This window comes from Rhinolophus hipposideros, assembly GCF_964194185.1.
Source record: "Rhinolophus hipposideros genome assembly, chromosome: 13".
Taxonomy (NCBI): domain Eukaryota; kingdom Metazoa; phylum Chordata; class Mammalia; order Chiroptera; family Rhinolophidae; genus Rhinolophus; species Rhinolophus hipposideros.
Window position 1 is genome coordinate 32,021,047 of NC_138059.1, and position 27,915 is coordinate 32,048,961.

At 35.9% G+C, this 27,915-nt stretch overlaps 2 protein-coding genes across 2 annotated transcripts in view; one reads left to right on the forward strand and one right to left on the reverse strand.

Annotated features, from left to right (window-relative positions):
- Window positions 1–27,915, forward strand: part of RGS22 (regulator of G protein signaling 22) — a 207,539-nt gene that overhangs the window by 103,042 nt on the left and 76,582 nt on the right. Inside the window, exons 12-14 of the mRNA XM_081070808.1 lie at window positions 2,506–2,620; window positions 4,074–4,196; window positions 4,973–5,074. Coding sequence (XP_080926934.1) covers window positions 2,506–2,620; window positions 4,074–4,196; window positions 4,973–5,074 — 340 coding nt within the window. The remainder of the gene's footprint in view (window positions 1–2,505; window positions 2,621–4,073; window positions 4,197–4,972; window positions 5,075–27,915) is intronic.
- LOC308506721 (chromatin modification-related protein MEAF6-like) lies at window positions 18,519–19,025 on the reverse strand (the record flags this gene model as incomplete). Its single annotated transcript, XM_081070574.1, has 1 exon — window positions 18,519–19,025. One exon carries the CDS (start codon window positions 19,023–19,025, stop codon window positions 18,519–18,521), a length of 507 nt encoding a protein of 168 aa, XP_080926700.1.

Sequence of the window (27,915 nt, forward strand, 5' to 3'; positions counted from 1 at the left end):
TGGTTAGACAAGATGGTTGATCTAATTAAAATCTTTTAAAATATATTTAGACTTGTTTTGTGACCTAACATATGAGCTATCCTAGAAAATGTGCCATGTAGACTAGAGAAGAATGTATATTCTGTTGCTTTTGAAAGAATGTTCTGTAAATGTCTATTAAACTTATCTGCTCCAACATGTCGTTTAAGGCCTCTGTTTCCTTACTGATTTTCTGTCTGGATGATTGATAAAAGTGGGATATGAAAGTCCCTTACTATTATTGTATTGCTTTCTATTTCTCCCTTTAGATATGTTAATATTTACTTTATGTATTTAGATGTGTCTATATCAGGTGCATAAATATTACAAATGTTATAACCTCTTGTTGGATTGACCCCTCTATCATTAAGCAATGACCTTCTTTGTCTCTTATTACAGTCTTTGTCTTAAAACCTACATTATTTGATACAAGTATAACTCCCCCAGGTTTCTTTTGGTTTCCATTTGTATGTAATATCTTTTTCACAGTCTATGTATGTTCTTACATTTGAAGTGAGTCTCTTGTAGGCAGCATATAGATGGGTCTTGTTTTTTTTCATCCATTTATCTAGCCCATGTCTTTTGATTAGAGAATTTCGTCCATTTACATTTAAAGTAATTGTTGATAGCTATGGACTTATTGCTATTTTATTAATTTTTTTCTTGCTGTTTTGTAATTCCTTTGTTCCTTCCTTCTGGTCTTGTACTTTACCTTTGTGATTTGATGATTTTCTGCTTTAGGGAAGGGTATTTTTAAGGCAGAGGAGACTTGAGCTTGTTGATATGCTTAGAATATGATCTAGTAGAAAAGGAGAAGTTGAAGATACATGAGAAAGAAGAACGTCTGTGTTTTCTAAAGAGAATACAGGGAAGGATTCAAAGATCAAGGCAATGACATTAACCTTGGACAGGTGATATGACACTTCTTTCTGAAACAAGGCAGAAGGAAATCAGGATGGGTGTAGAGGAATATATTTTTTGATACATAATTTAAGAATGTTTTCAATTGCAAGTAACAGAAAACGTGAATGGCAATTGCTTACACATATTGGGCTTATTTTTTTCTCACAGAACAAGAAATCTGAAAGTAGGCAACTGCCAGTAATGATTCACTGGATCAGAAGTATTAAGGCCTGAACCTTTGTAATGTTTTTGGCAATTCCTTCATAGTCAATGGTGTTACAGTTCTTGACATCAGGCTTTCGAATCATAAAGGATGAAGCGCAATTTCCACTAGTACTCTGCCTTTGATCAGGAAAGCAATCTTTCTAAGAAACTCCCCAGCAGGTTTCACTTTATATATTATTAGTCCCAACTATGCTATATGACTACTCCTCTCTGCAAAGGAGTCTTGAAAGTGAATATTTAGCTTTTCAGGATATCTGTGGTGCTGGTTATAGAAGCATGTCACTGGGAATGGGTGTTGAGTTAACTAATCAATCAATAGTATCTGCTACATGGAGAAGTAGTAACTGTAACAAAAACTGAAGCATGCTTTACTTATATTTTATCTGAGAAACTGAAGCATGCTGTACATACATTTTGTTAGAGAAGAATCTGCAAAGTAATTTGCTCATAGAATGGAGTGGAGTTAGATTTGGTGAGGTGGAACAGGCATGTTTTATGAAGCTGGAAATTAAGGTTTAGAATAATTGCAGTGGGTATGGGTGAGGGAGCTAGATAAGAAAATATGAAAGGGATAAAATATATGGTGATGGAAGGAGAACTGACTCTGGGTGGTGAACACACAATGTGATATATAGACGATGTATTACAGAATTGTATATCTGAAACCTATATAACTTTGCTAACAATAGTCACCCCAATTAACTTTAATTAAAATAAATATATATAAAGATAATGTTCAGTCATTAGTCTAACTCCAAAGTCTTCTATTATTTTACCTCAAATTACCACATATAAATCCATTTTCTGAGAATTAAATATAATATGAATTATATTTATCACAATGTTTGGTATGTAGTATATGGTGTTCACTTAACTGTTAGTGTCCTCTTGCCCTAAGCCTACCTTCATATATTGGTCATTATTCTCCCCATATAAAAACCCCTATAAATACAACACACAGACACACACAGACACACACAGACACACACACACACACACACACACACACACACTCACACTATATCTCCTAACCATTTTTTAGGGGGAAAAAATCTAATTTCTTTAATCACTAGTATAGTTTGAAGGGATTTCTTATTCTTAAACTCCCATAGTATTTATTATGTATCCCCGTCATCTAGCATCTATAATATATTCTCAAATTCATTCAACCAGGAGGTATTTTATTGAGAGTTGTCTTTCTGTATGACTATACTTCATTCTCTCAACTACTTCTTGAGGCCTAGAACTGATGCTTTTTTTTTTTCTGATTCTCTTACAATGCTAGGAATCACTCCTGAGATTTTGTGCCGTGTATACCAAAAATTTGTTGATCAATTAATCCTCACCCCTATAATTTAGGTCAAGGTACATGTCAGACAGCAGCAAAGTTATTCATTTAACATCTTTTACTGACATTTCTGAATGTCTGAAGCCACAGCTGGATAGAAGATATACTTATACAGAAGAACCTTTGGTAAGTATTTTGAGGACTGATTAATCTGATTCCTCATTTAACTGATCAATGTCCTTTGATTTTTAGAGAACTTTTATTGATTTACCCTAATTTTTTTTCTAAACAACACATTTAATTTTTTCCTTGCAAAATTATTTTACACAAAAATTTCCTCTGTGTTTCCTTTTATAGTACCATGTTGCTATATATTCTATTGATTACTGTTTTTAAAGACAGCTGTGTTCTGGTTTTGGTATGAGGACACTTCAGACATAAAATAAGACCCTCTAGAATTTTTATTAAGTTTTTAACACTTGATAAAAAGTAATATTTGATGTTATATTTTAGAAGCTTAGATTTTTTGTAAAGCAGAATGTTTCCATAGTGTGGCTATCTTGACAATGTGGATTTAGTACACCAGTTCTAGATGACAATTTCACATTCCCTAAGGATTACACTTCAGGTAATAACCTTGGTAGTCCTGATATAGTCTGAACACTTCGATATTTGTATGACTATTAACTTATTCTAAGCAAACAGTTTTCCTTTTCTTCTAATTAGGATTTTTTTTCTACCAAAATAATGAGTTTTTAGTTTTGGAATCATAAAAACATTAAATTCTCACTTCAGAATTTGTTTAGTAAAGGGATAAAGAGAAAGGCAGAGAGACAAGATAACAAAGAGAGAGCAAGAACCTTACTTAATTAAACCCTAAATTGTTCATGTCACAGTTATCTTAAGATTACAAAGAAGTTTGAGTTCCACACAACAAATAGCAAAGATTTCATGTGAATAGTAGATGCCTTTCTGTATTCTAGAGTTACTCTTGCTCTTGGAGAAATAACCAGTTTTCTGTGTTTCAAGAATGGTGTTAGGATTGCCAGCATTGCTGGCAGAGAACCCCATAAATAGCAAAGTTTTATGAGAACTTATATTGTCATTTACACTCTAAAGGCCATGACCTGTATGCACTAAGACTGTCCAAGAGGGACCCCTCGCCACCCCCACCTCTGCTGCAAAGACCGTTAATGAGCAGCATTGAGAGGCCTTGAAGATAGTTCTTTTTATAACTCTCTTGTAAATATTATAGCAGCACCTCAAGGCTAAAATAACAGTAAATATGTAGGAAAGAGGCCACCAACAGAGATTTGGAAGACTCCTAAAATGGTGTCACTGTGCCTGAAACAAGAAAATAGTTGAGGTTGGGAAGTCATTTTAACATTAAGTATGAGATCAGATTGGTTTATAATAGAATGAACTCTGCTGCTATAGTTGGCTCCAAAAATGAACCTTACGTGACAGTCAGATGCAAACATACTTCATTGTATACTTTGTACACTGAACATTGGTACAAAAATAAAATAGTCCAGTCGGGAAATGACAGCCTGTCAGAATTTATGAAACCCTGTTGAATAGTGCCATAAAAAATTACAATGTTTCTCGGTGGCTAATGGACCTCTCTTTTGTTATCTAGGTGAAAACCATGGTGGATGGTGCCTTGGGAGGATTTGACATGGAAAATTTGTTGCAATCTTTGTATGTAGAAAATAGAGCTGGATTCTTCTTTACTAAATTCTGTGAGCATTCAGGGAACAAGGTAGAAAATAATTATTTAAAATCTAATTTTGTACCTTTACTTCATTTTAAAATATGAGAGATTGAAATAATTCAATGCTCAAATAATTATATTTGATGTTAAAATTCCCATCGCTGGTAAGGAATTTCATAGTAAATATTTAGTAAAAGTTTAAACATCTTAATTATCATTTTCTTTGGTTCACTATCATGCTAAAATTAAAAAGAAAAGTAAAATACAAGTAGACAAGGATTGACTTGTACTATTGACAGTAATTTATTTTCATATAACTTGTTTAAATGTAATATATATTCAATTCAGAGTTAATTTTATCAATGCTTTCGTTTTTATTTTTAATAATTGTAACAATTACAAATTATAATGAGTAGTAGCAAACTTATTTACAGGTTTTGTTTTTTTTAAATCACAAAGTCTTCATTTTGCTAAAATGAAAAGTATTTCGCTGGTTCAAATGAAGAGTAATGTTTGGTATGATTTGCCCATATATATCAAAATACTCTTCATGCCAGAAATAGGTAATTACACTAATTTTTAACTAGAACACTTATTTTAATGAACAATTATGTGAGAAACATACATGCAAATATATATTGTTCTAGTGACAATACCAATAAATATTTTGTATGTTGCCAGTTTGTGATAGAAGATAAAAACATCTTAAATTGAACCTGATTTATGGTAACCAACAAGCTAAACAATGACTTATATTTGAAATTAGAGCTTGTAGAGCTTTAATAATTGGGTGGTAATAATATATATACTTTTCCCATCTGCAGTTGTGGAGGAACTGTGTGTACTTTTGGTTTGACCTACAGGCTTATCATCAGCTTTTCTACCAAGAAACACTTCACCCTTTTAAAGTATGCAAGCAAGCCCAAGTAAGTAGTAAATAATGCTGTATTGCTGTGAAGCTCTGAGTACACAGAGAAATGAAAAGCTGTGTCCAGCCCCAAACAAGAGAAATCTGGGAGTGCAGGCCAAAAAGCAACAGTTAAATTGTTGCCGTGGGATTGCTTTATTTAAATACAGAATATTGTTTTATAATCTGATCTGTGGGTTCTCGGTTTTACCTACTTTATTTAGTTCGCTTTATTTTCTCTTTGCTGTCAATCACTTGTTGTTCCGATAAAAGACATCCCCTCTTTTTTTTTTTTTAATTTATTCCTTTTTGGTTTGGTTGTGAGTGATTTAAAAGATAAGCCTGAGAGAGGACTTGTAATAAATTATTGAAGTGATTGGGAGGAGAGGCATTGACCAAAGCTATTCTCTGAGTTTCCTGCAGAAACAACTGTTAGATATACTTAAGCTGTTGACCTGTCTCAAGGGCGGGACAGAATGTTGGCTGAGTCTGTGTGGTGTAGGCCTTGTGCTGTCGCCTGGGCTTCTGTGCTACACCTGATAGAAGACAGATACTCAGAGGTGGAGAAAAGACTATCTCAAGACCTCCCTGAAGCAAAATAGAGGAGGAAGAAAAAAAACAGAGGAGGACTGAGAGGGTGGCCAGCTTTTTGTTGGAGAAGGAAACGGAATAGAATTATGATTCAAGCTGACTTATCTTTTCAGTTTTTATTCTTAGGCTGTTCTGCTCTTTTATGGAGAGAGGTCATCAAGCCCAGAAAACTGCTAATCACTTCTCTGTTGACCACTTAAGTGGTTCTTAAATCTGAAATAACTCCATTCCAGAGGACCTCTCCCTGAACAATGCTGAGGAGTTTAGCTTTGTCATATTATTTATGACTTTGCTATAATCTTATTCAGGACATCAGAGAGTATTGCTGGATGTTTATTGTTACTTCCACCATCCTGACTCTGGCATTAATAACTATGCTTTGTAAATCAGTTGACAGAACTTTGTACTTTTTACCGTGAGAATAAGGACTTCAGCTCCTGCATGACCTAGATCTGGTTCCATGAAATCATGCAATTATATCTCTAATCTGCCAGCACCATTTTCTGAGACCACACAGTTGGCTTTTCTGCTTGTTAATCCTTTACGTATAATTCTCTATTTATCCCTCTCTTCCTAACCTATTGCCCCTGTCTGCAGAAGTACCATCTGTTATTTTTATTATGTTTTCACTACTACAAAGCGTACTCCTCCAAAAATCTTCAGCTGCTCAATTAAGTGGGTTTTTTGTTGTTGTTGTAATTACCGTATTTCCACGTACTTGTAAAAGCAGAAATTGTATTTGAGCTTGGTAGACATATTAATTCTTAGTAATGGTATTATTCAACCAGCTATAAATGATTGTGAAGCAGAATATATTCAAATTCTGGTCATTTTGAGATGAATTATTCTGTTTTGGGATTAAGGCCATTAGCTTTTTATTCTTTCCTAGGTTATCTTTTGGAGAGTCAAAGCAGGGTGGGTGGAGGGAGCAATGGAACAATTTGCTTTTAGGTGAATGGGGGAAATAAACTGAGCAAATCATGTGATTATTTTTCTTTTTTACTTGTTTTCCTTTTACATCTATAGTTACTTTATTGTATTTTTTTGGTTAACGGAACAATTTTCTAAATTAGTTTCAGTTTTAATTATTAAAGATTTCTGTGCCTCCTGATATAAGAATTGCCTCTAATACCATAATCCTATAGATTTATTTTACAGTATGAAATACCACTCATTTCTTTATAATAGAAACCCTAGATGGCTTCCTTCAAGGGTACATTTACAATATAGATGTTTGGATTGATTATGCTAGTGGCAGAATATAATCAGCTGCCAATGTTTTAAAGTTGTTATGAACTTGATTTTATATTATTTTAATACATCTAACAAGCTATATAATAGGAGACCAAGAGTTGATTCCAAAAGGCTTACATGCTTTTCTGTATTCCAGTAGGCAGATTACATACCTTGAAGTATGTCAAGAAGTATTGCAGAAATATCTGCAGGCAAACTAGATGGGGGTGAGGGTCAGTGGAAATGACTGTGGTCTAGGAGTTTGAACTACAGTCTTGGACACATCCTGAAGATTTTACTGCGTGACTTTCAGTTAGAAACCAACTGAAATGGTTTTGGCAAGGAGAAAGGGAATCACCACCATGGCGCAGAGATACGGTCTTTGACTCTAGCTGCAACTTGCCAGGAGTCCATCTATTGCTGCTAAGATTTGGAGTCTAGATTTCATCAGAGGTAGTCCTGCTGCTTTTTTGACATTACATACTTGATTCAGGGACAGAGCACTGTAATAGAATGAAGCAGATCTGTGTACCACTCTCTTTTGTAACTTCTTCCATCTTTGTAGAAATCTTTCAAGCAATCTGTAGCCCAATTAAAACTATGCATTTTACCACTCTCCACAGCATATACATTGAGATTTTTTTAAATTTATAAACATGTGTGATGCATAAATATCATATATGTTTACACATATGTATACACACATACAAACGTGTACAAAATTAAAAAATAAATAAATAGGAAGGAAAAAGAGAGAAAAAAACAGTAAAAATGAAAGCCTGGGAGAAAAAAAATGTAGAGAATATAGGAATTAATGAGTGAGAGAGTAGGTAAGAATGAAATAAGCAATAAGAAAATTGCTACTAGGTAAATCCACAGCACTTTTACCCCAAAATCCTATTTAATACAAAGATATCATAGCAGTGTGAGATTTTTGCTTCATTGAATTGAATATCAGGGTAACACATTGTTATTTTAATGTATCACCTAGATCAAAGACTATATGACATAGAAAGAAAAAAAGTCATAAAATTTTGAGTTGAAAGAATGAATTTAAGTTACATTATGTTAGTTATTAACTGAATAAACTTGGTCAAGTCAGTGAGTTTAATAAGCCTTAGTTTTATGTTTTGTAAATGTGGGTAGTAATAATGTTTTACATTTTATTTCCTTCCACTGGTTTGGAAATTACGTATTCTACTTCTGTTTTCACCCTTAAATTTTAAAATGCATCCTGAAATTGAAGTGTGCAATTAATCGTTATCATTATCATTATCCTCCTTTCAAGCAAATCAAGATTTTAGAACACTAATTTTACCACACCTTGTCCATTTTACATGTTATTTTGTATGGCATTTTAAATCTTGTTTTATACCTGTCAAGTAGTCATTGTTATTATTATTATTATTATTATTATTATTTTTATAAAGTCGATGCTGGTGTAGATTTAGTCACACACAAATTTCTTGCTTACCATTGCTTTTTGTATCACATTCCTTCCTTTGGATTGAATTTTTCAAGAATGTCTTTTAGTAGGTATTTCATTAGGATTTACTATTGGTAAAAATCTCTCAGGTTTTGTTTGTGAAAATATCTATTTTATTCTCTCATTGCTCATTTAGCTGAATATAGAATTCTAGCTTGATAATTTCTTTTCACAGGTATTATTTTAATGTCTCCTGGTTTCTATTGTTATTATTGCTTCTTTGAGAGTGGATGCTTTTTCTCATTGTTTGCTTTTATCATCTTCTCTTTAACTTTGATGTTCTATATTTCACCTCAATATGTTTACAACAATTATCTGTCTTGGGTCTAAGTTGCTTCTAGAAATCTGAGGAACCATGTTTTTCATCAGTTTTGGAAAATCCCAGTCATTATTTCTTTCAGACTTTCTACTTCTCTTTTCTGTATTCCGTCATTCTGGTTTCCTTATCTGATCAATGTTGTTATTTTTCAATCTATTCTATATCTCTCCTAATCTCTCAAGTTTTTCCATCTATCATATCTGTGTTGTATGTTATAAATTGAAATAGGTCAACTTCCTTTTATCTATTTTCTGGTTCATTCATATATTATTTCCTCAGCATATTTCAATTTGCTATTTTTTTTTAAAATTAAAATTTATTGGGGTGACAATTGTTAGTAAAGTTACATAGATTTCAGGTGTACAATTCTGTATTACATCATCTATAAATCACATTGTGTGTTCACCACCCAGTCAGTTCTCCTTCCATCACCACGTATTTGATCTCCTTTACCCTCATCTACCACCCCTCCCCCTTATCAATTTCCTATTTAACCCATCCATTGAGTTAAATAATTTTAAGAATTATGAGGATTTTTAAAAATTAGACATTCTACTTGTGTTTTTAAAATATTCCTGGTGTTTTTGTATGTTTTGTTTTCCTGTTGATTTATTCTTTTATGTCTTTAAGCATTTAAAACATATAGTGTGTAGATGTGTTAGTTATCTGTTCCTGCATAACAGTATTATCATAACTTTGTGACTTAAAACAACACACATTTATTATCTTACAGTTTATATGGTTTATGAGTCTGGGCACAGCTTTGCTGGGTCCTCTGCAAGGCTGTAAATCAAGAGGTTGGCTAGGGCTGGTTTCTCATGTGGGGCTCAACTGGGGAAGGACCTACTTCAATGCTCACGTGGTTGTTAGCAGCATTCAGTTCCTTACAGACCATTGGACTAACTTTTTTGCTGGCTGTTAGCTACAGGCCACTTCAGCTCTGTGCCATATGGCCCTCTCCATGTTGGCACTCACAATATGGCAACTTGCTTCTCCAAAACTATCAAGGGAGAGTTTCTTAGTAAAGTAGGCATTCCATCTTATGTAATCTATTAATAACTACATACACACAGTCACATAAACCTCATCACTATTGCTGTATTCTATTGGTTAGAAACAAGCCATACGTTATGCCCGCTCTGAGGGGAGAGGAGTATGAAAGGGCATGATGATTAGAAGACATTGTGTTCATGGGAGCTACCCTAGAGTCTGGCTGCTACAGTATCCAATAATTCTATGATTTGTAGTTCTTAGGAAAACTAATTCTGCTACTTAGTATTTCTGCTGACATAGTGGATTCTTTCCTTGTGTGTTTTATAATTTTGAATTTTGAGCTCTTTAGTGAGGGTTTTGTTTTTTTGTTTTTGTTTTTAAATCTCTGCTGCTTCTGCTGGGCACATTTTAAATGCTAATTTCTTATCTTGGAGAGTCCTCAGTTGCCAAATATAATTTTGAAAACCAAACCCCCATGATGGGTAAACTACAATAATTAATTCTCAGGAGATTTTTTTTTCTTTTACATAGAGTCCAGGCCAAGATAATCAAGCTTCCTTTATATTTCCTATGTTTGGTAGGTGTGTATATGTACATTTTTTTATTAGTTTCAGGTGCACAAGACAAAGTAATACTTAGACGTTTATTATTTATATCCCTCACACTGTGTGAACCCCCTCCCCCATCCACTATCCCTCTGACATTGCACAGAGCCATTATATTTCCACTGTCTGTATTCCTAACACTGTACTCCGCTTCTTGTAAGTATATACATACACACACACACACACACACACACACACACACACATACATATATATACATACAAACTTGTAGTTGACATTCATTATTGTTCAGCTTCAGCTTCAAGTGTACAATGCAGTGATCAGGCATCTACATCATCCCTGAGGTGGTCTCCCTAATGAGACAAGTGTCCATCAGATAACCTACAAAATCTTTACAATGTTAGTTATTACATTCCCCAAATTAATTTTCAAAACCCCGTGGCCATCTTGTAGTTACTGACTGTTTTCTAATCCCCTCACTTTCCCCCTTATCCCCACCCGCCCCATCTAGCAACCCTCAGTTTTTCCTCTATGTCTCCAAAACTGTTTCTGATTAGTTCATTCATTTATTCTTTTCTTTAGATTCCACATATAAGTGAGATCAGATGGTATTTGTCTTTCTCTGTCTGACTTATTTCACTTAACATAATGTTCTCTAGGTCCATCCATGTTGTTGCAAATGGTAACATTTCTTTCTTCTTTATTGCGTAATACTCCATTGTATAAATGTACCACATTTCTTAATCCAGTCAGCTACCAATGGGCATTTTGGTTGTTTCCATGTCTTGGCTATCATGTATAGTACTGCAATAAACATAGGAGTGCATAAAGTTTTTTGAATTAGAATTTTGGATTTCTCCGGATAGATACCTAGGAGTGGAATTGCTGGATCAGAAGGTAGTTCCATTTTCAGATTTTTGAGATACCTCCATACTGTTTTCCATAGTGGCTGCACCAATCTGCAATCCCACCAACAGTGCACAAGGATTCCCTTTTCTCCACATCCGCACCAGCACTTGTTGTTTGTTGATTTATTGATGACAGCCATTTTGACTGGGTTGAGGTGGTATCTCATTGTGGTTTTTATTTGCATTTCTCTGATGGTTAGTGAGGTTGAGCATTTTTTCATATGTCTGTTTGCCATCTGCATGTCCTTTTTAGAAAAATGTCTCTTCATGTTCTCTGTCTCATTTCTTAATTGGGTTGTTTTTTTGGAGTGAGTTTTTTATAAATTTGTGATATTAACCCCTTATCAGATATATCGTTGGCAAATATTTCCCATTCAGTAGGATCCCTTTTAGTTTTATTGATGGTTTCCTTTGCTGTGAAGAAATTTTTAGTTTGCTATAATCCCACATGTTTATTTTTTCTCTTATATCCCTTGAGCGAGGGGATATATCAATAAAAATCTTACTCCGGGTAATGACTGTGAAGTTTCTTCCTATATTTTCTTCTAGGAATTTTGTGGTTTCAGATCTTACATTTAAGTCTTTAAGCCATTTTAAATTTATTTTTGTATATGGTGTGAGGAGGTCGTCCAGCTTCATTTTTTTGCATGTGTCTGTCCAGGTTTCCCAGCACCATTTATTGAATAGACTGTCTTTACTCCACCATACATTCTTGTTTCCCTTGTTGTAGATTAAATGGCCATATAGGCATGGATTTATTTCTGGATTCTCTATTCTGTTCCATTGATCTATGTGTCTGTTCTTATGCCAGTACCATGCTGTTTTGATTACTGTAGCCTTGTAGTATAATTTGATGTCAGGTATCATTATACCTCCCACTTTGTTCTTATTTCTCAAGATTGCTGAGGCTATCCAGGGTCTTTTATGGTCCCATACAAATTTTAGGATTATATGTTCTATTTCTGTGAAAAACATCATTGGTAGTTTGATAGGAATTGCGTTGAATATGTGTATTGCCTTAGGCAGTATGGACATTTTAACTATATTAATTCTTCCTATCCATGAACGTGGTATGTGTTTCCATCTATTTGTATCTTCTTTCATTTCCTTCTTCAGTGTCTTATAATTTTCTGAGTACAGATCTTTTACTTCTTTGGTTAAATTTATTCCCAGGTATTTTATAGTCTTTGAAGCAATTGTAAATGGGATTTTTAAAAAAATTTTTTCATTCTGATGTTTTATTATTGGTATATACAAATGCAACTGATTTCTGAATATTAATTTTGTATCCTGCTACTTTACTAAATTCATCTATCAGCTCTAATAGTTTCTTGGTGGAGTCTTTAGGGTTCTCTATATGTAGTATCATGTCATCTGCATATAATGACAATTTTACTTCCTCCTTACCGATTTGGATGCCTTTTATTCCTTTTTCTTGTCTGATTGCTGTGGCTAGAACTTCCAGCACTATGTTGAATAGAACTGGAGAAAGTGAGCAACTTTGCCTTGTTCCTGATCTTAGGGGGAATGGTTTTAGCTTTTCCCCATTGAGTATGATGTTAGCTGCGGGTTTATCATATATGGCCTTTATTATGTTGAGATATGATCCCTCTATTCCCACTTTCTTAAGGGTTTTTATCATAAATGTCTTCTGGATTTTATCAAATGCTTTTTGTGCATCTATCGATATGATCATGTAATTTTTATTTTTCATTTTGTTAATGTGGTGTATCACATTAATTGATTTGCGGATGTTGAACCACCCTTGAATACCAGGGATGAATCTCACTCGATTATGGTGTATGATCTTTTTCATGTAGTGCTGAATTCTGTTCGCTAATATTTTGTTGAGGATTTTTGCATCTATGTTCATTAGAGTTATAGGCCTGGAGTTTTCTTTTTTGTGGTGTCTTTGTCTGATATTGGGATCAGGGTAATAGTGGCTTAGTAAAAAGTGTTTGGAAGCGTTCCCTCCATCTGGATTTTTTGGAAGAGCTTGAGGAGAGTAGCTGATAATTCTTTTTTGAACGTTTTGTAAAATTCACCTGTAAAGTCACCTGCTCCAGGGCTTTTGTTTGTTGGGAGATTGTTAATTACTGATTCAATTTCCCTGGTGGTAATCAGTCTATTCAGGTTTTCTGTTTCTTCTTGAGTTAGCCTTGAAAGGTTGCATGCCTCTAGAAAATTGTCCATTTCTTCCAGATTGTCAAATTTGTTGGCATATAGTTGCTCATAGTAATTTCTTAAATTTTTTTTTATATTTCTGTGGTGTCTCTTGTCACGTCTCCTCTTTCATTTCTGATTTTATTAATTTGGGTCCTCTCTCTTTTTTTGAAGAGTCTGGCTAAAGGTTTGTCGATTTTGTTTATCTTCTCTAAGAACCAACTCTTGGATTCAGTGATCTTTTGTATTGTTTTTCTGGTTTCTATTTCCTTTATTTCACTCTGATCTTTATTATCTCCTTCCTTGTGTTCCCTTTGGGCTTATTTTGCTGTTCTTTTTCCAGATCCCTTAAGTGTGAAGATAAACTGTTGATTAGTGATGTTTCTTGTTTCTTTAGGTAGGCCTACAGTGCTATGAACTTCCCTCTTAGGACTGCTTTCGCAGCATCCCATAGATTTTGGGTCGTCGTGTTTTCATTTTCGTTTGTCTCGAGATATCTTGATTTCTTCCTTGATCTCCTGCTTGACCCATTCATTATTTAGTAACATGTTATTCAGCCTCCATGAATTGGTGTGTCTTCCAGTTTTTTTCCTGTAGTTCACTTCTAATTTCATAGCACTGTGGTCAGAGAAGACAATTGGTATGATTTCAATTTTCTTAAATTTATCAAGACTTGTTTTGTGGCCTAACATATGGTCTATCTTGGAAAATGTTCCATGTGCACTTGAGAAGAACGTGTATTCTGCAGATTTGAGGTGAAATGCTCTGAAAATGTTGATTAAATCCAAGTGGTCCAATGTGTCATTTAAGGCCGTTGTTTCCATATTGATTTTCTGTCTGGCAGACCTGTCCCTTGTTGTCAGAGGTGTGTTGAAGTCCCCTACTATGATAGTGTTAGTGTTGATCTCTGTCTTTATGTCAGTCAATATCTGTTTTATATATTTAGGTTCTCCTATGTTGGGTGCATAGATATTTACTAGGGTTATGTCCTCTTGTCGGATCGATCCCTTTATTATTATATGTGCCCATCTTTGTCTTTTAATATGTTCTTCATTTTAAAGTCTATTTTGTCAGCTATAAGTATTGCGACTCCAGCTTTTTTCTCATTTTCATTTGCATGAAATATCTTACCAACCCTTCACTTTCAGCCTGTGTGTGTCTTTTGATCTGAGGTGAGTCTCTTGTATACAGCATATACAAGGGTCTTGCTTTCTTATCAACTCAGCCACCCTAAAAGTCTCTTGATTGGAGCATTTGATCCATTTACATTTAAAGTGATTGTTGATAGGTACATATAGTTACTGACATTTTTAAATTTGTAGTTAGACTGTTTTCATCCTTCTTCTATTTATAGGAGTCCTTTTAGTATTTCTTGCAATGCTGGCTTGGTGGTAATAAATTCCTTTAGCTTATTCTTTTCTGGGAAGCTCTTTATCTCTCCACCAACTTTAAATGATAGCCTTGCTGGATAAAGCAATCTAGGTTGTAGGCCTTTGTTTTCCATCACTTTGAGTATCTCCTGCCACTCCCTCCTGGCCTTGAATGTTTCTGTAGAAAAGTCATTTGATAGTCTTATGGGAGTTCCCTTGTATGTAACCCTCTGTCTTTCTCTTGCTGCTTGTAGGATGTCTCTTTGTCTTTAAGCATTGCCATTTTAACTATAATGTGTCTTGGTGTGGACCTGTTTGGGTTTATCCTGGTTGGAAGTCTCTGCTTTTCCTGGGCTTGTATGTTGGTTTCCTTTATCAGGTCAGGGAAGTTTTTGGACATTATTACTTCAAATATGTTCTCAATCCCTTGCTTCCTCTCTTCACCTTCTGGTATTCCTATGATGTGCATGTTGTTGCGGTTGATGTTATCCCAGAGGTCTCTTAAACCATCTTCATTGTTTTTTATTCTTTTTTTCTTTCTGTTGGTTTGTTTGGGTGATCTCTGCTAACTTGTCTTCTAAGTCGCTGATTCGATCCTCTGCTTCATCTAACCTGCTGTTAATTCCTTCAAGTGAGTTTTTTATTTCAGCAATTGTGTTCTTTAGTTCTAACTGGTTGTTCATTATGATTTCTCTATCCTTCTTTATGTCGTCTCTAAGCTCCTTAAACATTTTTATCATCAGTGTTCTGAACTCTATCTCTGATAGGTTGGTTTCCTCTGTCTCATTTGGTTCCATTTCTGGAGGTTTCTTCTGTTCTTTTATTTGGGACATGTTTCTTTGTTTCCCCATTCTGGCTGATTCTGTGTTTGCTTCGATGTATTAGGTAGAACCCCTAGAGTTCTTAGTTCTTGCTGGGTTATCTTATGTAGTATGTGTCCTTTATATTTGACTTGCACTACTTTCTTCTTCTCCTTTGCATGTGCCTCAAAGGTGACTCTTGTGTTGTGTATATTGTCCTGTTAAAGAAGATCTTTAATTGCTTTTCACTTGTGAGTAGGTGGGGTTAACTCCTAGGCTGACTATTTGTGAGACTGGCTCTGCCACCGCAGGGTGTTCTGCTGCGTGAGGGTTGACCACTTAAATGTGGTTTGTCCTCTGTGGGCTCTTGTGCCTGTAGAGAATTCCCTCTGGGTGTGTCACTTGTAGGTGAAACCTGGTAGTACTCTGGTTTGGTCTTTAGTTGGCCTCTGGGTGTGTTGAATCTTATGCCTCTTCAGCTGGGCCTGTAGGGCAATTTCAGAACAAAGCAAATCACCAAGCACAACAACAACAACAACAACAAAAAACAACAACAAGAAAGAAAAAATCAAATACATTCACATGTAAAAACAACCGACAACCCCCACTCAACACTGGCAAAGATATCAAACATATAAAGACAAAACAAAACAAAATAAATAAATAAGTAAATAAAAAGCAGCGCCAGTCTTGGCGTAAGCACACCTAGTAATCTCTAGGTTGTCCTCTGCTGTACCAAAGAGTCTTCTGTGTATTGTGCAGGCAGAGCCGGTCACCTGGTGCCTAGAGTGACGTTGGGACTACAGATTTAGGTGGTGGCTGGGGGTGGAGGAGTCTCTTCTCTGCTAGCCCAGCAAAAATCACACTCTTCCCAGCCTCTTCCCTGGGTCAGAGCTGCACGCCAGTCTTCCCAGAGCCTGAGCACTAAGGCTCCTCTGTAATCTGACAATACTCCTCAGTTCTGGGGCCCGTTTAAGTCTCTGGAAGGGCGGGAATAGGATTGGAAGCCTGAGGGGAGGGACCCAGGTATGGAGTTTTGTCCTTTGTCCGACCTAGGGCCCCAGCTGGAGGTCTCAGCTGATTGTTATTGCCTCAAATGCTGGATATGCTGCCCCCTCGGCAGGAGAGATCAGCTACGGAATGAAGGGAAAGAGCCTACCTCCTGGCTTTTGTGTTCTCTGTTCCATCCTGGGATCCCCTGCGTCTTTGCAGCTCCGGATGCCGGCCACGTTTCCACCGCTGCAGATGTGGGCCACGTCCCCACAGCTGCAGATGAGGGCTGTGTCTCCAGTCCGCTCCCTTGCTTCTTCCCCTGCTTGCCCAATTTGCTCACCTTCAAATAATCCTTGCATGAGTCTCTTAGCTGTTCTGAGTGATGAGCAAAGAGTCCTTTGATGGGTTATAGATGTCCTGTTTGTGATAAGATCCGGAGGAGAACTCAAAAAGTTTTACGTTTTTTTTAACACTGTACATTTCACTTTGTGTATAATCCTTCAAGTTTTTTCTCACTCTACATTTCACTTTGTGTATACCCCTCCAATGACTTTTGTGTGTATATAGGTCTCAGTATAACTTTTTCACTTCATGAGGGTCCAAGACCATGTCTCCTGTACACCACGGCTCTTATAATCTATACCCTTGGTTTACCTCATTGTAGTCCCATCATCAGCTCACACTTATCACCCTGGTTTTCAGTATATGCCTTAATTTTGGCTCTTGGCGATTTTCCTTATCATCGCAGCCATGCAATTTAAAGGATATCTGTTATGCTTTATCCAATATTTCTAGACATTTTATACAGGAAGTTTTCAAGTAACCTAGCCTGCCAAAGTCTCTGCAAGAAGCAGTGATATATTTTCTAATTTAATACCCGTTATGAGCATGTAAGATATTTTATCTTATTTTCTATAAATTAAAAATAAAATAACTAGATATCTGAAATGTTAACATTGTCAAGGCTTCATACTAGGAAGAAAATTAAGGTCAGACTTGAGATACTACTTCATTGCTGACTTTGCTTTTCTACTCACAACTCCCTCGTAGGACTTTGGTAAGGACTGCATAAGATAATGTAGGTGGAAATATATATATATTTTTAAAAGTAAAGCATGAGAAATCAAAGCCTATGAAATTTTGTTTATACAAAAAAATAAAAATATCTATTTTAAAAGGACTGATTAAAACTTAGTTTTTCACCTTTTCCTATTCCTTGAATATGAAACTGCTTCCAACTCAGAAATACTTAAGATAGGTAATTATTAAATAAACACTCTTTACCTTTCCCCTGCAAGAAAACAAAGAGTCAAGTTCCTCATCTTATTTGTGGTCAACCAGATTACCTTCAGTTAAGAATATTGGCAACTCCACGAAACAGATGATCAGATATGGCAGCAGGAAGGTATGAGCTGTACAAAGGCATTACAAAAAAAGTCCCAAAAGAAAATAAGATGATAAAAACAACAATAGAAAAATGATGAAACACAAACAAAATAAGAAAATGCCAGGTATTTACAGCCTCCCTCTGAAATGTAACTTGTGTTCTACTTTTAGCATAAAACCAAAGCAGAGACCATTTCTCGATGGATATCACAGACAAAGCTGGTGCCAGCCAGTTTTGGGGGAGACATTTGTTCCAAGAAGGGAGAGATTCAGTTAGCAACTTGATGGGATTATAACCATGTCTTGGTCTTCCTGCAGTTCTATTACTAAAAATGACACAAAGTAAACGATCCGATGTGGTCTTACGGAAACGACTTGTTGGTCACCACATTTCAGAACAAACTACTCAAGAGTCACAGGCACTGGGTCTGGGAAAGCAGAGGTGGATGGCCACACACTCACGTGAGGGATGTGTATCTTGTGAGGTCGGAGGAGGGAAGCAGGGCTCTACAGCCTGGAAGCTTCTGCACTAATGAGTCTTCTAATAGTCAGCTCGTGGTTTTTTGTTTAACTTGAGATCAATCCTCCATCATGTTTTTCTGTTTTTTTAACAAAACTTCCCAGCCTAACCTAACACACATACCTGTGCCGGTTTTTATTCTTTCGTTTTTTTATGGCTGCTGTGATGACTCCCTGAGGAAGTAGAAGCAGCCTTCTGAAGTTTCACTCCCTGCACAGAACCTTCCAGTTCCTCAGGGTCTTCCTGGCTGGGCTCATTTTCCTGGTTGTGGAAGTCTGGAGAAGTATCGCTATCCGTCCCACTTCCTGGTTCCCTCTTTTCAATGAGCTGGTCCTGAACTCCTGCCAATGCACTTACTGCGGCTGCTGAAGTAGCTGAGGATTTACCGAGGAGCCGCTCAGCTTCCTTCAACTTCCGGTTCCTTCGATCATGTTTGCTATTGGAGTTTTTTTGATTGGTCAGATACCTATCCCAGCCACGAATAATATTGCCATCCATCTGAGTGTCTTCCAGGTAGCTTCCTTCAAAAGCATAGATTTGTCTCTCCAAGTTTGCCAGGGTTTCCGCGCCGGCTTCCTCTTCACGAGCTCCGCCAGCTCCCGCTGGGGCCGGGATCTGGGGCGCTGCCGCCTTGTTGTGCATCGCCATGTTCTGGAAATAGTTTTTAGTGTAATGGAGAGCACTCTGTAGAATACGTAGACATTATTATTATTAGAGTCAATACTGAGGATTCTACCAATTACTTGGACAACGGGGAAGGATGACAGGAATTTGAAGAAATTAAAGAAAATAGGATGGAAGAACAGCAGCTCCTAAACAAATATTCATTCAACCAATACTATAAGTTATTATAAGTTTCAAAAGACAAGTTGTCAAAATATACTTCATAGAATCACAACCTTTTAAGATATACTTTACATTATTTTGTTACTCACATTAATTAACATTCACTGAGAGCCTGCTTTGTGCCAAGCAATGTTCTGTGAATACAAAGCCGATTAGGACAAAGTTCTTGGCTTAAGGAGCTCAGTCTCTAGTGGGGAGGAGAGATCATTACTGAAGTACTTCAATTATGTTTAAAATAAAGCCAAATAATAGCATGTTAACTAGAGATTAAATAAGTTCTTCCTTTACCAGCAGATAACAATTGGTTATTGTTTTTTAAAATAATCATCAGCTTCTTTTTAAATACCTGTAGGAGAGACGGAACTATTTCATTTTCTTTTCCTCAATTTTGAGCTAAAAGCTTTCATCTTTTGGTCTCATTCCTGCCTCGTGAAGCAATACAAAATAAATCTCTCTTTTTTTGGTGATAATTGTTCAAACAAAAAAAATTATACTGTCCTGTGTTATTCAACTTTAGATTTAAATCTCCAATCTTTTCAGTATCTTTAATCATATCTAGATGAAATCTTGATATTTGGAAGTCCCACTCCTGACATCTCCACTCAATAATTTGACAGCTTGGAAATATTCTGGCCTAATGCTTTAGTGAAAGACTTGTTGCTTCTATTTATATACATTCCTACAAAGAAATCGTTTGATGAGTCCCATGGCAAATAAGTAAGTTTAAGTGACTACCCTTGTCTGCTCAGGTCTATAATGCTGTCACCAATTTACTCTTATGTTTGCGACATTTCTCGAGAGAAAGGAAATACAAAGCTACGTCAATACATGTCATCAGACCTATACTGTGCGTTGGTGTTTTTAGGAAGCCAGAAGTTGTGATAGTAATGCAGAACTCATTAATGTATTCATTCAGCAATTATTTATTGCTACTCTTTTCATCTTCTCTGGCCCCAAATCATTGCAACTTCCTAACGATGATCTTAGACAGTAGGATCCAAGTGAAGTTCATATCAGGTTGTGCAGCATAGCTCTCACTACCTGAGGGTTCTACAGGTATGTCCATGGATTTGACCCCTCTTTTCCTGCTCCTGTTTCTATTACTGTAGAATCAGGAAATCCATATAAACTAGATAGAAGTTAGACCAGCAATTACAAATACATTTTCCCTAGCCTGAAAACTTTATTGATATTTCCACAAACATTTATCAACCCCCAGTATATGCTATACTCTGATCCATGCCAGGAACACTTTGGTGAACAACATACACATAGGTGCTGCCACTCAAGTGCTATCAAGGTTCAACAATGTGCTCTTCTTTTGCCCACTTTTCCAGAGAACCCTAGAAAGATTGAGAAAGAATAGGCCATGTTGATCTTTCTCTATAAAATTTGCATTGTCCTGACAATGTTTTCCAATAGATTCTGAGCTAATTTTAGGTAACCAAAACCTTGAGTTTCTTTGAAAAAAATTTTTTTTATGGCATAAGAGCTTTTATGAAGCTCTTCATAAGAAGATTTTTCTGATAATCAGCTTAGTTTTTTATTTGCTTGTTGTCACCTATTACCTTAATTGTTTAGCTCCTGTCCTTGGCATTTACAGGACTCAGATACTTCAGAGTGGTCCTGACATTTTCACTAAAGGGCTGTGAGCCAAGTCGAGCTAAGTGCTCCTTCTCTAGGCTGATGGTATATTTTCAGGTGCACTAACGGAGTTCATTATTTCTTTATACAGCAGCAGTGTTAAGAACCAAACTGTATTTTCTAAAAAATTGAATGGGCATCCGCAAGGGGTAAGATTGGGGTGGCGATTAAATACGGAAAATTATGTACTGCTTTATAGTTTTATGATAAATTTCAGTGTCTTCCTAATTAAGTTGTTTCATGAGTACTGGGCAATTATTATTCATGCTTTGCCAAATCATTTGTTTTTGTTACCAGAGAGATGGTGTCCCAAGTAGCAGTCAGGCTTGGAATCCTGAGCACTGTGAATCACTGCACAGAATTAGCAGGGTTCTCGTTTTGCAAATCCCATTTTGTTGTGCTTGCTAGTGAAGTGGTTTCAGGAAGAACACATATAGCAGCCAGGTTTCTGACTTACAGTTGGTTGTTCATTCATTTCCCACCTGATGTTGATACCAGCTACCCACATTCAGTCTTAAGACTTTGAATACTATAGGATTATGGACCAAAATAGGATCTCCACAGACCCTCTTTTAATCCTCTTGTTTCCAGAAAAGTCAAGCCCTGAACTTCTTCTCTAAACCATAGTTATCATTATACCTGACATTTATGTTTACTATCTGTTAAGTTCTGTGTAATCACTTTACATGAATTATTTTATTTAATTGTTGACAAACATAACAGGTAGATATTGGCATTCTCCCCATATTATAGTTTAGGAAATTGAGACTTAGAGAAGTTGAATACTTTCCTAAGGGTCTAGCAATTAGTGCGCTTGAGATTAGAACGAAGTATTCTGACTCCAGACTCTATACTCTTAACTTCTAAGTTATTGCTTTCTTATTAATTGTTTCTAGAAAAAGAAGTATCTGTTTATCGCCTTGTTTAATTTTTCACTTTAATATCTTAAAATATCTTTATAAGCATTAAACATCAGATTTCACTCTTAACATTTCCCCCCACTGAACTATACGTTTTGTAAAGACAGTCTATGTGGTTTACCTTGTATGTTCAGGACTGGGGCTAGCATATAAAAGATGCTGTAATATTTAGTGAATGACTGAATGAACTCATTGGCATGTTCATATTCTTAGCAACATATTATAAACCTAATTTTAGATAATGATTGATTATTTATATATGACTGGCAGCCAGGTGTTTTTATTTAAAAGTTTTTAAAAAATAAAATAGCTTATTGAGTCCCCATATACCATCACCCACCTTCAACAATGATCAACATTCTGTCTTTCCAGACATACTATGTTTATAATCTAAGTTTGCTCTTCATAAAGAGCTCCTAAAAAATTTCACTGAAGCAACAGTGAAGTCTCCAAATCCCCTCCCACCTCACCCAAGAAACTTAAAAATAAGGTTGCTTTCTAAAACTTAAACTATGAAATCAATGTGTAATAATTCAGAACAGATATGAACAGTTGTCTATAGACAGAATGGCCTCACAGGCCTATAAGACTTGTAATGAAGTACCAGTACATCTAAAGAAACAATGTTCCAGTCAAGAAGAGTCACTAGTCTGCTGTGGCATTCCAGAGAGGTAAGTGTGCAGAGGCAGACCTTAACTATGCAATTGCAGTGCTATCCAGACTGAGCTGTCTACTGTGAGCATCTGGTCACCTTGATAGATCCTGATGGAGAGAACATTCACAGGAATCATAGTTAACTTCCCTTATTCTGACTCCAAGCTACCTGCTCTGCTTAAGCTTGCTTTCCAAGATGATGAGCCGGTTAATGTAAATATCCAACCTGTTTGATGGTTGGTTTTCTCATGTAAAGTAATCCCTTGATACTCTGGTTTCAGTATCAGTCTCATGTGCTTTATCAGCATGGATTAGCTTCCCTCCGAGACAGGTTTTTGTTAAAGCCAATATTAATATCTCATGCTTTTCTCATTGAATTATTTTTTGTTTACTGATTTTCAAGAAATTATTAAATAATTCCATTAGTTTAAAAACATATTTTGCTTTTGTCAGTTAAAAGGTTGTGTTTTTTTGTAATGAATCCAAAAATGATCAAAATAAAAATGCTTATTTATTCCTTACGTTGCCTTAAACTGCTTAGTAATAACCTTTTTGTGTAATTTTTAATTTTTTTTCATCATATGTTAATCAATTTTACTTAAAATGCTTTAAGCGATGGCCCAAGTCAGTCTTAAGCTTTAGTCTATTTTGTCCCTTGAGTTTGCGGTTTGCTTTTGGCTTCACTTAACGTGTTCCGTTTTCCCTTCGGATTTTTCAGTCTGTCTAAAATGATTCAAGTTTGTTTTATTCTTTTATCCTATTGGCATTTTATTAGGCTCTCTTTGCACTGAGTTCTCCATAGAGTCTGAGTAACTGCCAGAAGTTCTGTTTGATTGTCATCACATTGTCTTTTTTGTGCAACTCCATCTTGTGTTGATCTCTGCAATAGTGTGCCTCTCAGTATCAGGATGTTGCAATCTCTAGATCCCATCTTTAAGATTCCTAATTGAAAAATCCCAAAGTCCTTCACATGAAAATCCATTTGTGGGAATATCCATCTGTAATTTATTCCCTCTCGGCATAGCTCCTCAGTAATGTTTTTGAGCTCCTATTAGGATATGAGAGGCCATTAAAAGTCATAATTTTTTCCTCCTTTTCCAGAAAAAAAACAAAAAACAAACAAAAAAAAAACATTGGATTCCTTGAACTTGCTCGTTTATTTTCGTTTTCTGCCTCATATGAACTCAGCTAATGATGTTCTAGAGCTGTGAATCGTTATGAAAACAGACTGCTCTTTTTGCTGAAGTAAATATTTTGTGATTTCTGAAAGTGTACCTTATCAGGGCATTAATATTCCTTTTATAAACTCCTCTAGGGACACTTTGCCTTTAGCTGGAGCACAGTATCCTCTCATTGTGTCATATAAATTCCAAGGATATAATATTGAGCCCAGTTGAGGTGTGTTTAAGATTATCTGTAAAGTGATTTTGGTCCCTTTCGGATCTAGACACCACGTCAAGATCCATTAGTATCAATTTTGTTTCTCATGATGCTTTAATGTTTCTTCTTCATAACTGTTCTTTATACATTCTCATGAGGACAAGTTAACAAGTCTTTTCCCCTCTAAATTCTTATCTCTTCTCATTTACTGATCAAACTGAAGTTAAATTTAACATTTGAATCATGGCTTTGCCCTTTTCTAAATAAAGACAATTTAAAATGTAGGCAATTTCAAAGAAAAGCTCATTTGCCCACCTCTTATAGTTCAGCTTTGCTCTAATTTAACTATTAAAAGCAACTTTACAGTATCCTTGTTTTTTTATAAATGGATGTCAGTTAAATAGTGTTTAAGTATACTGTGTAAAAACTGGAATATTCTGGTGTGAATTGGTATCATTTGCTTTTTTCCTACTTTATTTCTCTTCCTTTAGTGATCACGATTAGAAGAGAAGTACATTTGCCTTATAATCAGTGGTGTGATGATAAATGTTTAATAACTAGCTCTCCAGGGAAAAAAGAAGCCCTGATTTATAGTATTTGCTGATCTATGCATCTAAATACTCTCACCATGGTTGATTTCAAGCTGCCAATATGACATCAGTGAATGCAGAGTTGGCAAGAGATGTGCAGTAGCCCATCATATAGTATTTCCGCCATAAGATACAAATAACGTCAAGAGCATGGATAATAGTCAAACAGTAAAATTATTGGGAAGTGACGAGTTTTGAGTATTCATTATCTTTGTAATATAATTTATTTAATTGTAAGTTTATGTACTTTAATTTTTGATAATGACTGAGTCTAGCAAACTTCTCACACAATTCCTGAAAATTCATGAATTTGCTGTTATGAGCTAGTATGAGCTGGTTCCAGCATACAATTGCTTATAATGAAAGAAGAGAGATAATGACAAGAGAACTATCATTTGGATCCTCTCCATTTTAAGTTTCTTTAATGTTACAGTTGGAGACAACTGACCCTCCACCTTCATGTTTTTTCTCCCACTCTAAGATGGCTTATGAATCCGTTGCTTGCATCTACCAAAGAAGATACATCACCTTTGCTCCAGAATCTCCAGGTCCTGCACAGTTTGTTTACAGTGAACCTTAAGAAGGAGCTTATGGAAAAAGCTTTGTATATTTCATTAGCCAAAAGTTTTTTTCTTTTTTTGTCTTTGCAGTATATGAAGTAGTGTCTTGGGTTTTATGCGATATGAGGTCTGACAATTAATTTCACGAACTGGTCGCAATAATGTTGCTAACTTTTTCTTCCATATCAGAGGGATTATTCATGAATTTATATCAACTGGACAAACAGCTAACCAAGTTTACTATTTGGAAGTGCTGAAAAATCTGTTTGAAAAAGTTAGACGACCTGAACTTTTTGTCAACAATTCATAGCTCTTGCATCACAACAATGTACCAGCTCACACAGCACTGTCTGTGAGAGAGTTTTTAGTCAGTAAACAAATAACTGTATCGGAACACCCTCCCTACTCACCTGATCTGTTCCCCAATGACTTCTTTCTTTACCCGAAGATAAAGGAAATATTGAAAGGAAGACATTTTGATGACATTCAGGACATCAAGGGAAATATGACAACTCTGATGGCCATTCAAGAAAAAGAGTTCCAAAATTGCTTTGAAGGGTGAACTAGGCTCTGGCATCTGTGCATAGCTTCCTAAGGGGAGTACTTTGAAGGTGACCATAGTGATATTCAGCAATGAGGTATGTAGTACTTTTTTTAGGATGAGTTCGCGAACTTAATTGTCTGACCTCATATGTCTTCCTTCCAGTGACCACCTGGGTCTTTGTTGATACTGCAGAACCCTAATGCTACCTCACAATAAGTAGAAGGAAATCACAACAGCAGACAACTTTATATTTCCTATAATCCCAGTGGACGTCTTGGACAATTACTAGAAGAATGTGAAAGATACGTATCTTTCTGCAGTCCTATTAGTTACTTGACTAGAATTCCTTCTTTTACCATTGCAGAGGAGTAATGTGTCTAAGAAAAATGGACTTGCTAATGACACCAAATACTGAAGCATGAATGTTTTGTCTTAAGCTCTGCAATACTTTAGTAAGTTATATTGTAAGTTCACTTTTTAACTGTCCCCAGTTTTAGTTAACCTGGTGATATGCTCTGCTAAATATCCTATAAACTAGTATTAAGATTTCACAGCATATAGATTTTGACACATATTGTGCCTAATGTACTGAGGGACTCATTTTAAGTCACACAGTTCTGAAGTTCAAGTTTTACATTTCTCTTTCTTACTTCCAGTCCTGGCCTGGTGGTGACAGCAGAACATCATGCAATCAGTGTTACTAGGCAATCATAGAAAGATACATCCACATGATCATTAAAATAAATACATCAAAACGAAGTATGTGAAACTGTTCCATTAACATAACTAACAGCTGAAATGTAACATAACAAATCAACACATGTGCTACAACATTTGGTATTATTCTTGACTTTGCCTTTTAAGTCTACACAGAAATTGTTCTTGTTTTCATTGGAACACAGATGAGTGTCAAGCTGCAGCTCATCAGATGGCCCCTACTTATGGAAAAGATGCTTTCCCAAAGACTGCTCACCTTTGGCACAGTGAGAATACTTACTGGGTACTTCTACAGCATGATAATTGGAGTCTAACCTCATAGCTGTCCTCATTTAGTCTTTGATACAAAAAGAAATCCAAATAGCACAGACAGCTGTAGAAAATATTTCATTTTTTTTTTGCTTTTGACTCTGTTAAAAATAAGAATAAATTCAATAAATCCACAATTCTACTTTTTCAGGTATGTTTATCTAGGCTTTATGATGCAATAAGAAAACATCAACACATTTCAGGGTTTATGAGGATGAATAAAACGTGGGAAAAATAAGCCTGGAATTCACTATGATATATTTGAAAGGAGATTGGGATCCACTTCTATCCAAAAATATGCTCATTAACGTACACTTTCAAAATTACTTTGAAACTATTAAGTAGTAATGCTGAACCTTGCATAAAAAATATAATAAGGTTTGGAAAAAATATAAATTGCAATGGGAAATGTTGTATTTTAATTTGAGCCATCTCTTATATAGTGCAATACAGCTGTTGTGTACAGAATATTGGCTCTGATTAATGAAGCATCTGAGATGTCCTTGAAGAGGCAAAATAGAAACATTTTTGGTTGTTTTTTTCTTCTTCTTTTTTTTTTTTTTTTGGTCTTCTTTTGTCCCAATTTATTTATGCATTCCACTTTCCAATTCAATTCTTCCTTCTGTCTTCATGGTATCCATCCTACATCTTTTCTATTGATAGTCTTGCTAATTATTATATGATCTTGAGTTCAATGAAACAGGAAAATTAACTCCCAGAATTTCAAGACTGTAAGAGGTGTTTTTAGGGAGAGGCATTGCCCTCCCTGCACCACCCATCTGATACAGACGCCAAGAAAGTGAGTCACAGGCACAGGTGTAGAATGGGCCTGTATAGAGTGGGCCATTGTGCATTTCTTGATTACATAATCTTTGAGTGTCTCCAGGAGAGATGGGGTTTAGGGACGTGTTGTGTGCACTGCCAGGCAGTCTGATCACAGACAGGCATTGTTTGTATCCATTCTCAAAAACTTTCCTGCTGGTTTGTTAAAGCATTATAGGTTAATGTTTGAATTGGAATCATGTCAACCACAGCTGTGTGTGAGCAAATCTCTGCTTTAATGTGAATCAGAGTAGCTGACTGGGATATGAAGGGATTATTTTCTTCTTCAACATTAGCTACATTGTTATTTTCTCAGTGGCTAGAAAGGAAGAACTGGGTGGCCAATAAAAAAAGCAATGACCCAGGTTTGGGGACAGAGCCCAGAGAGCAGTTTCCAGGCTCTCGGCCTCAAGTGGAAAGGTGCTGGCTCGGGTAATAGATGGCCGTCAGATTGTGGCTAGTTGGCCATCAGCTGTAACCCTTGAGCCATTAGCCACTAATATACTGCTGTGGCTGCGTTTGGGAGTCAAGGAGCGTCAAGTCGGT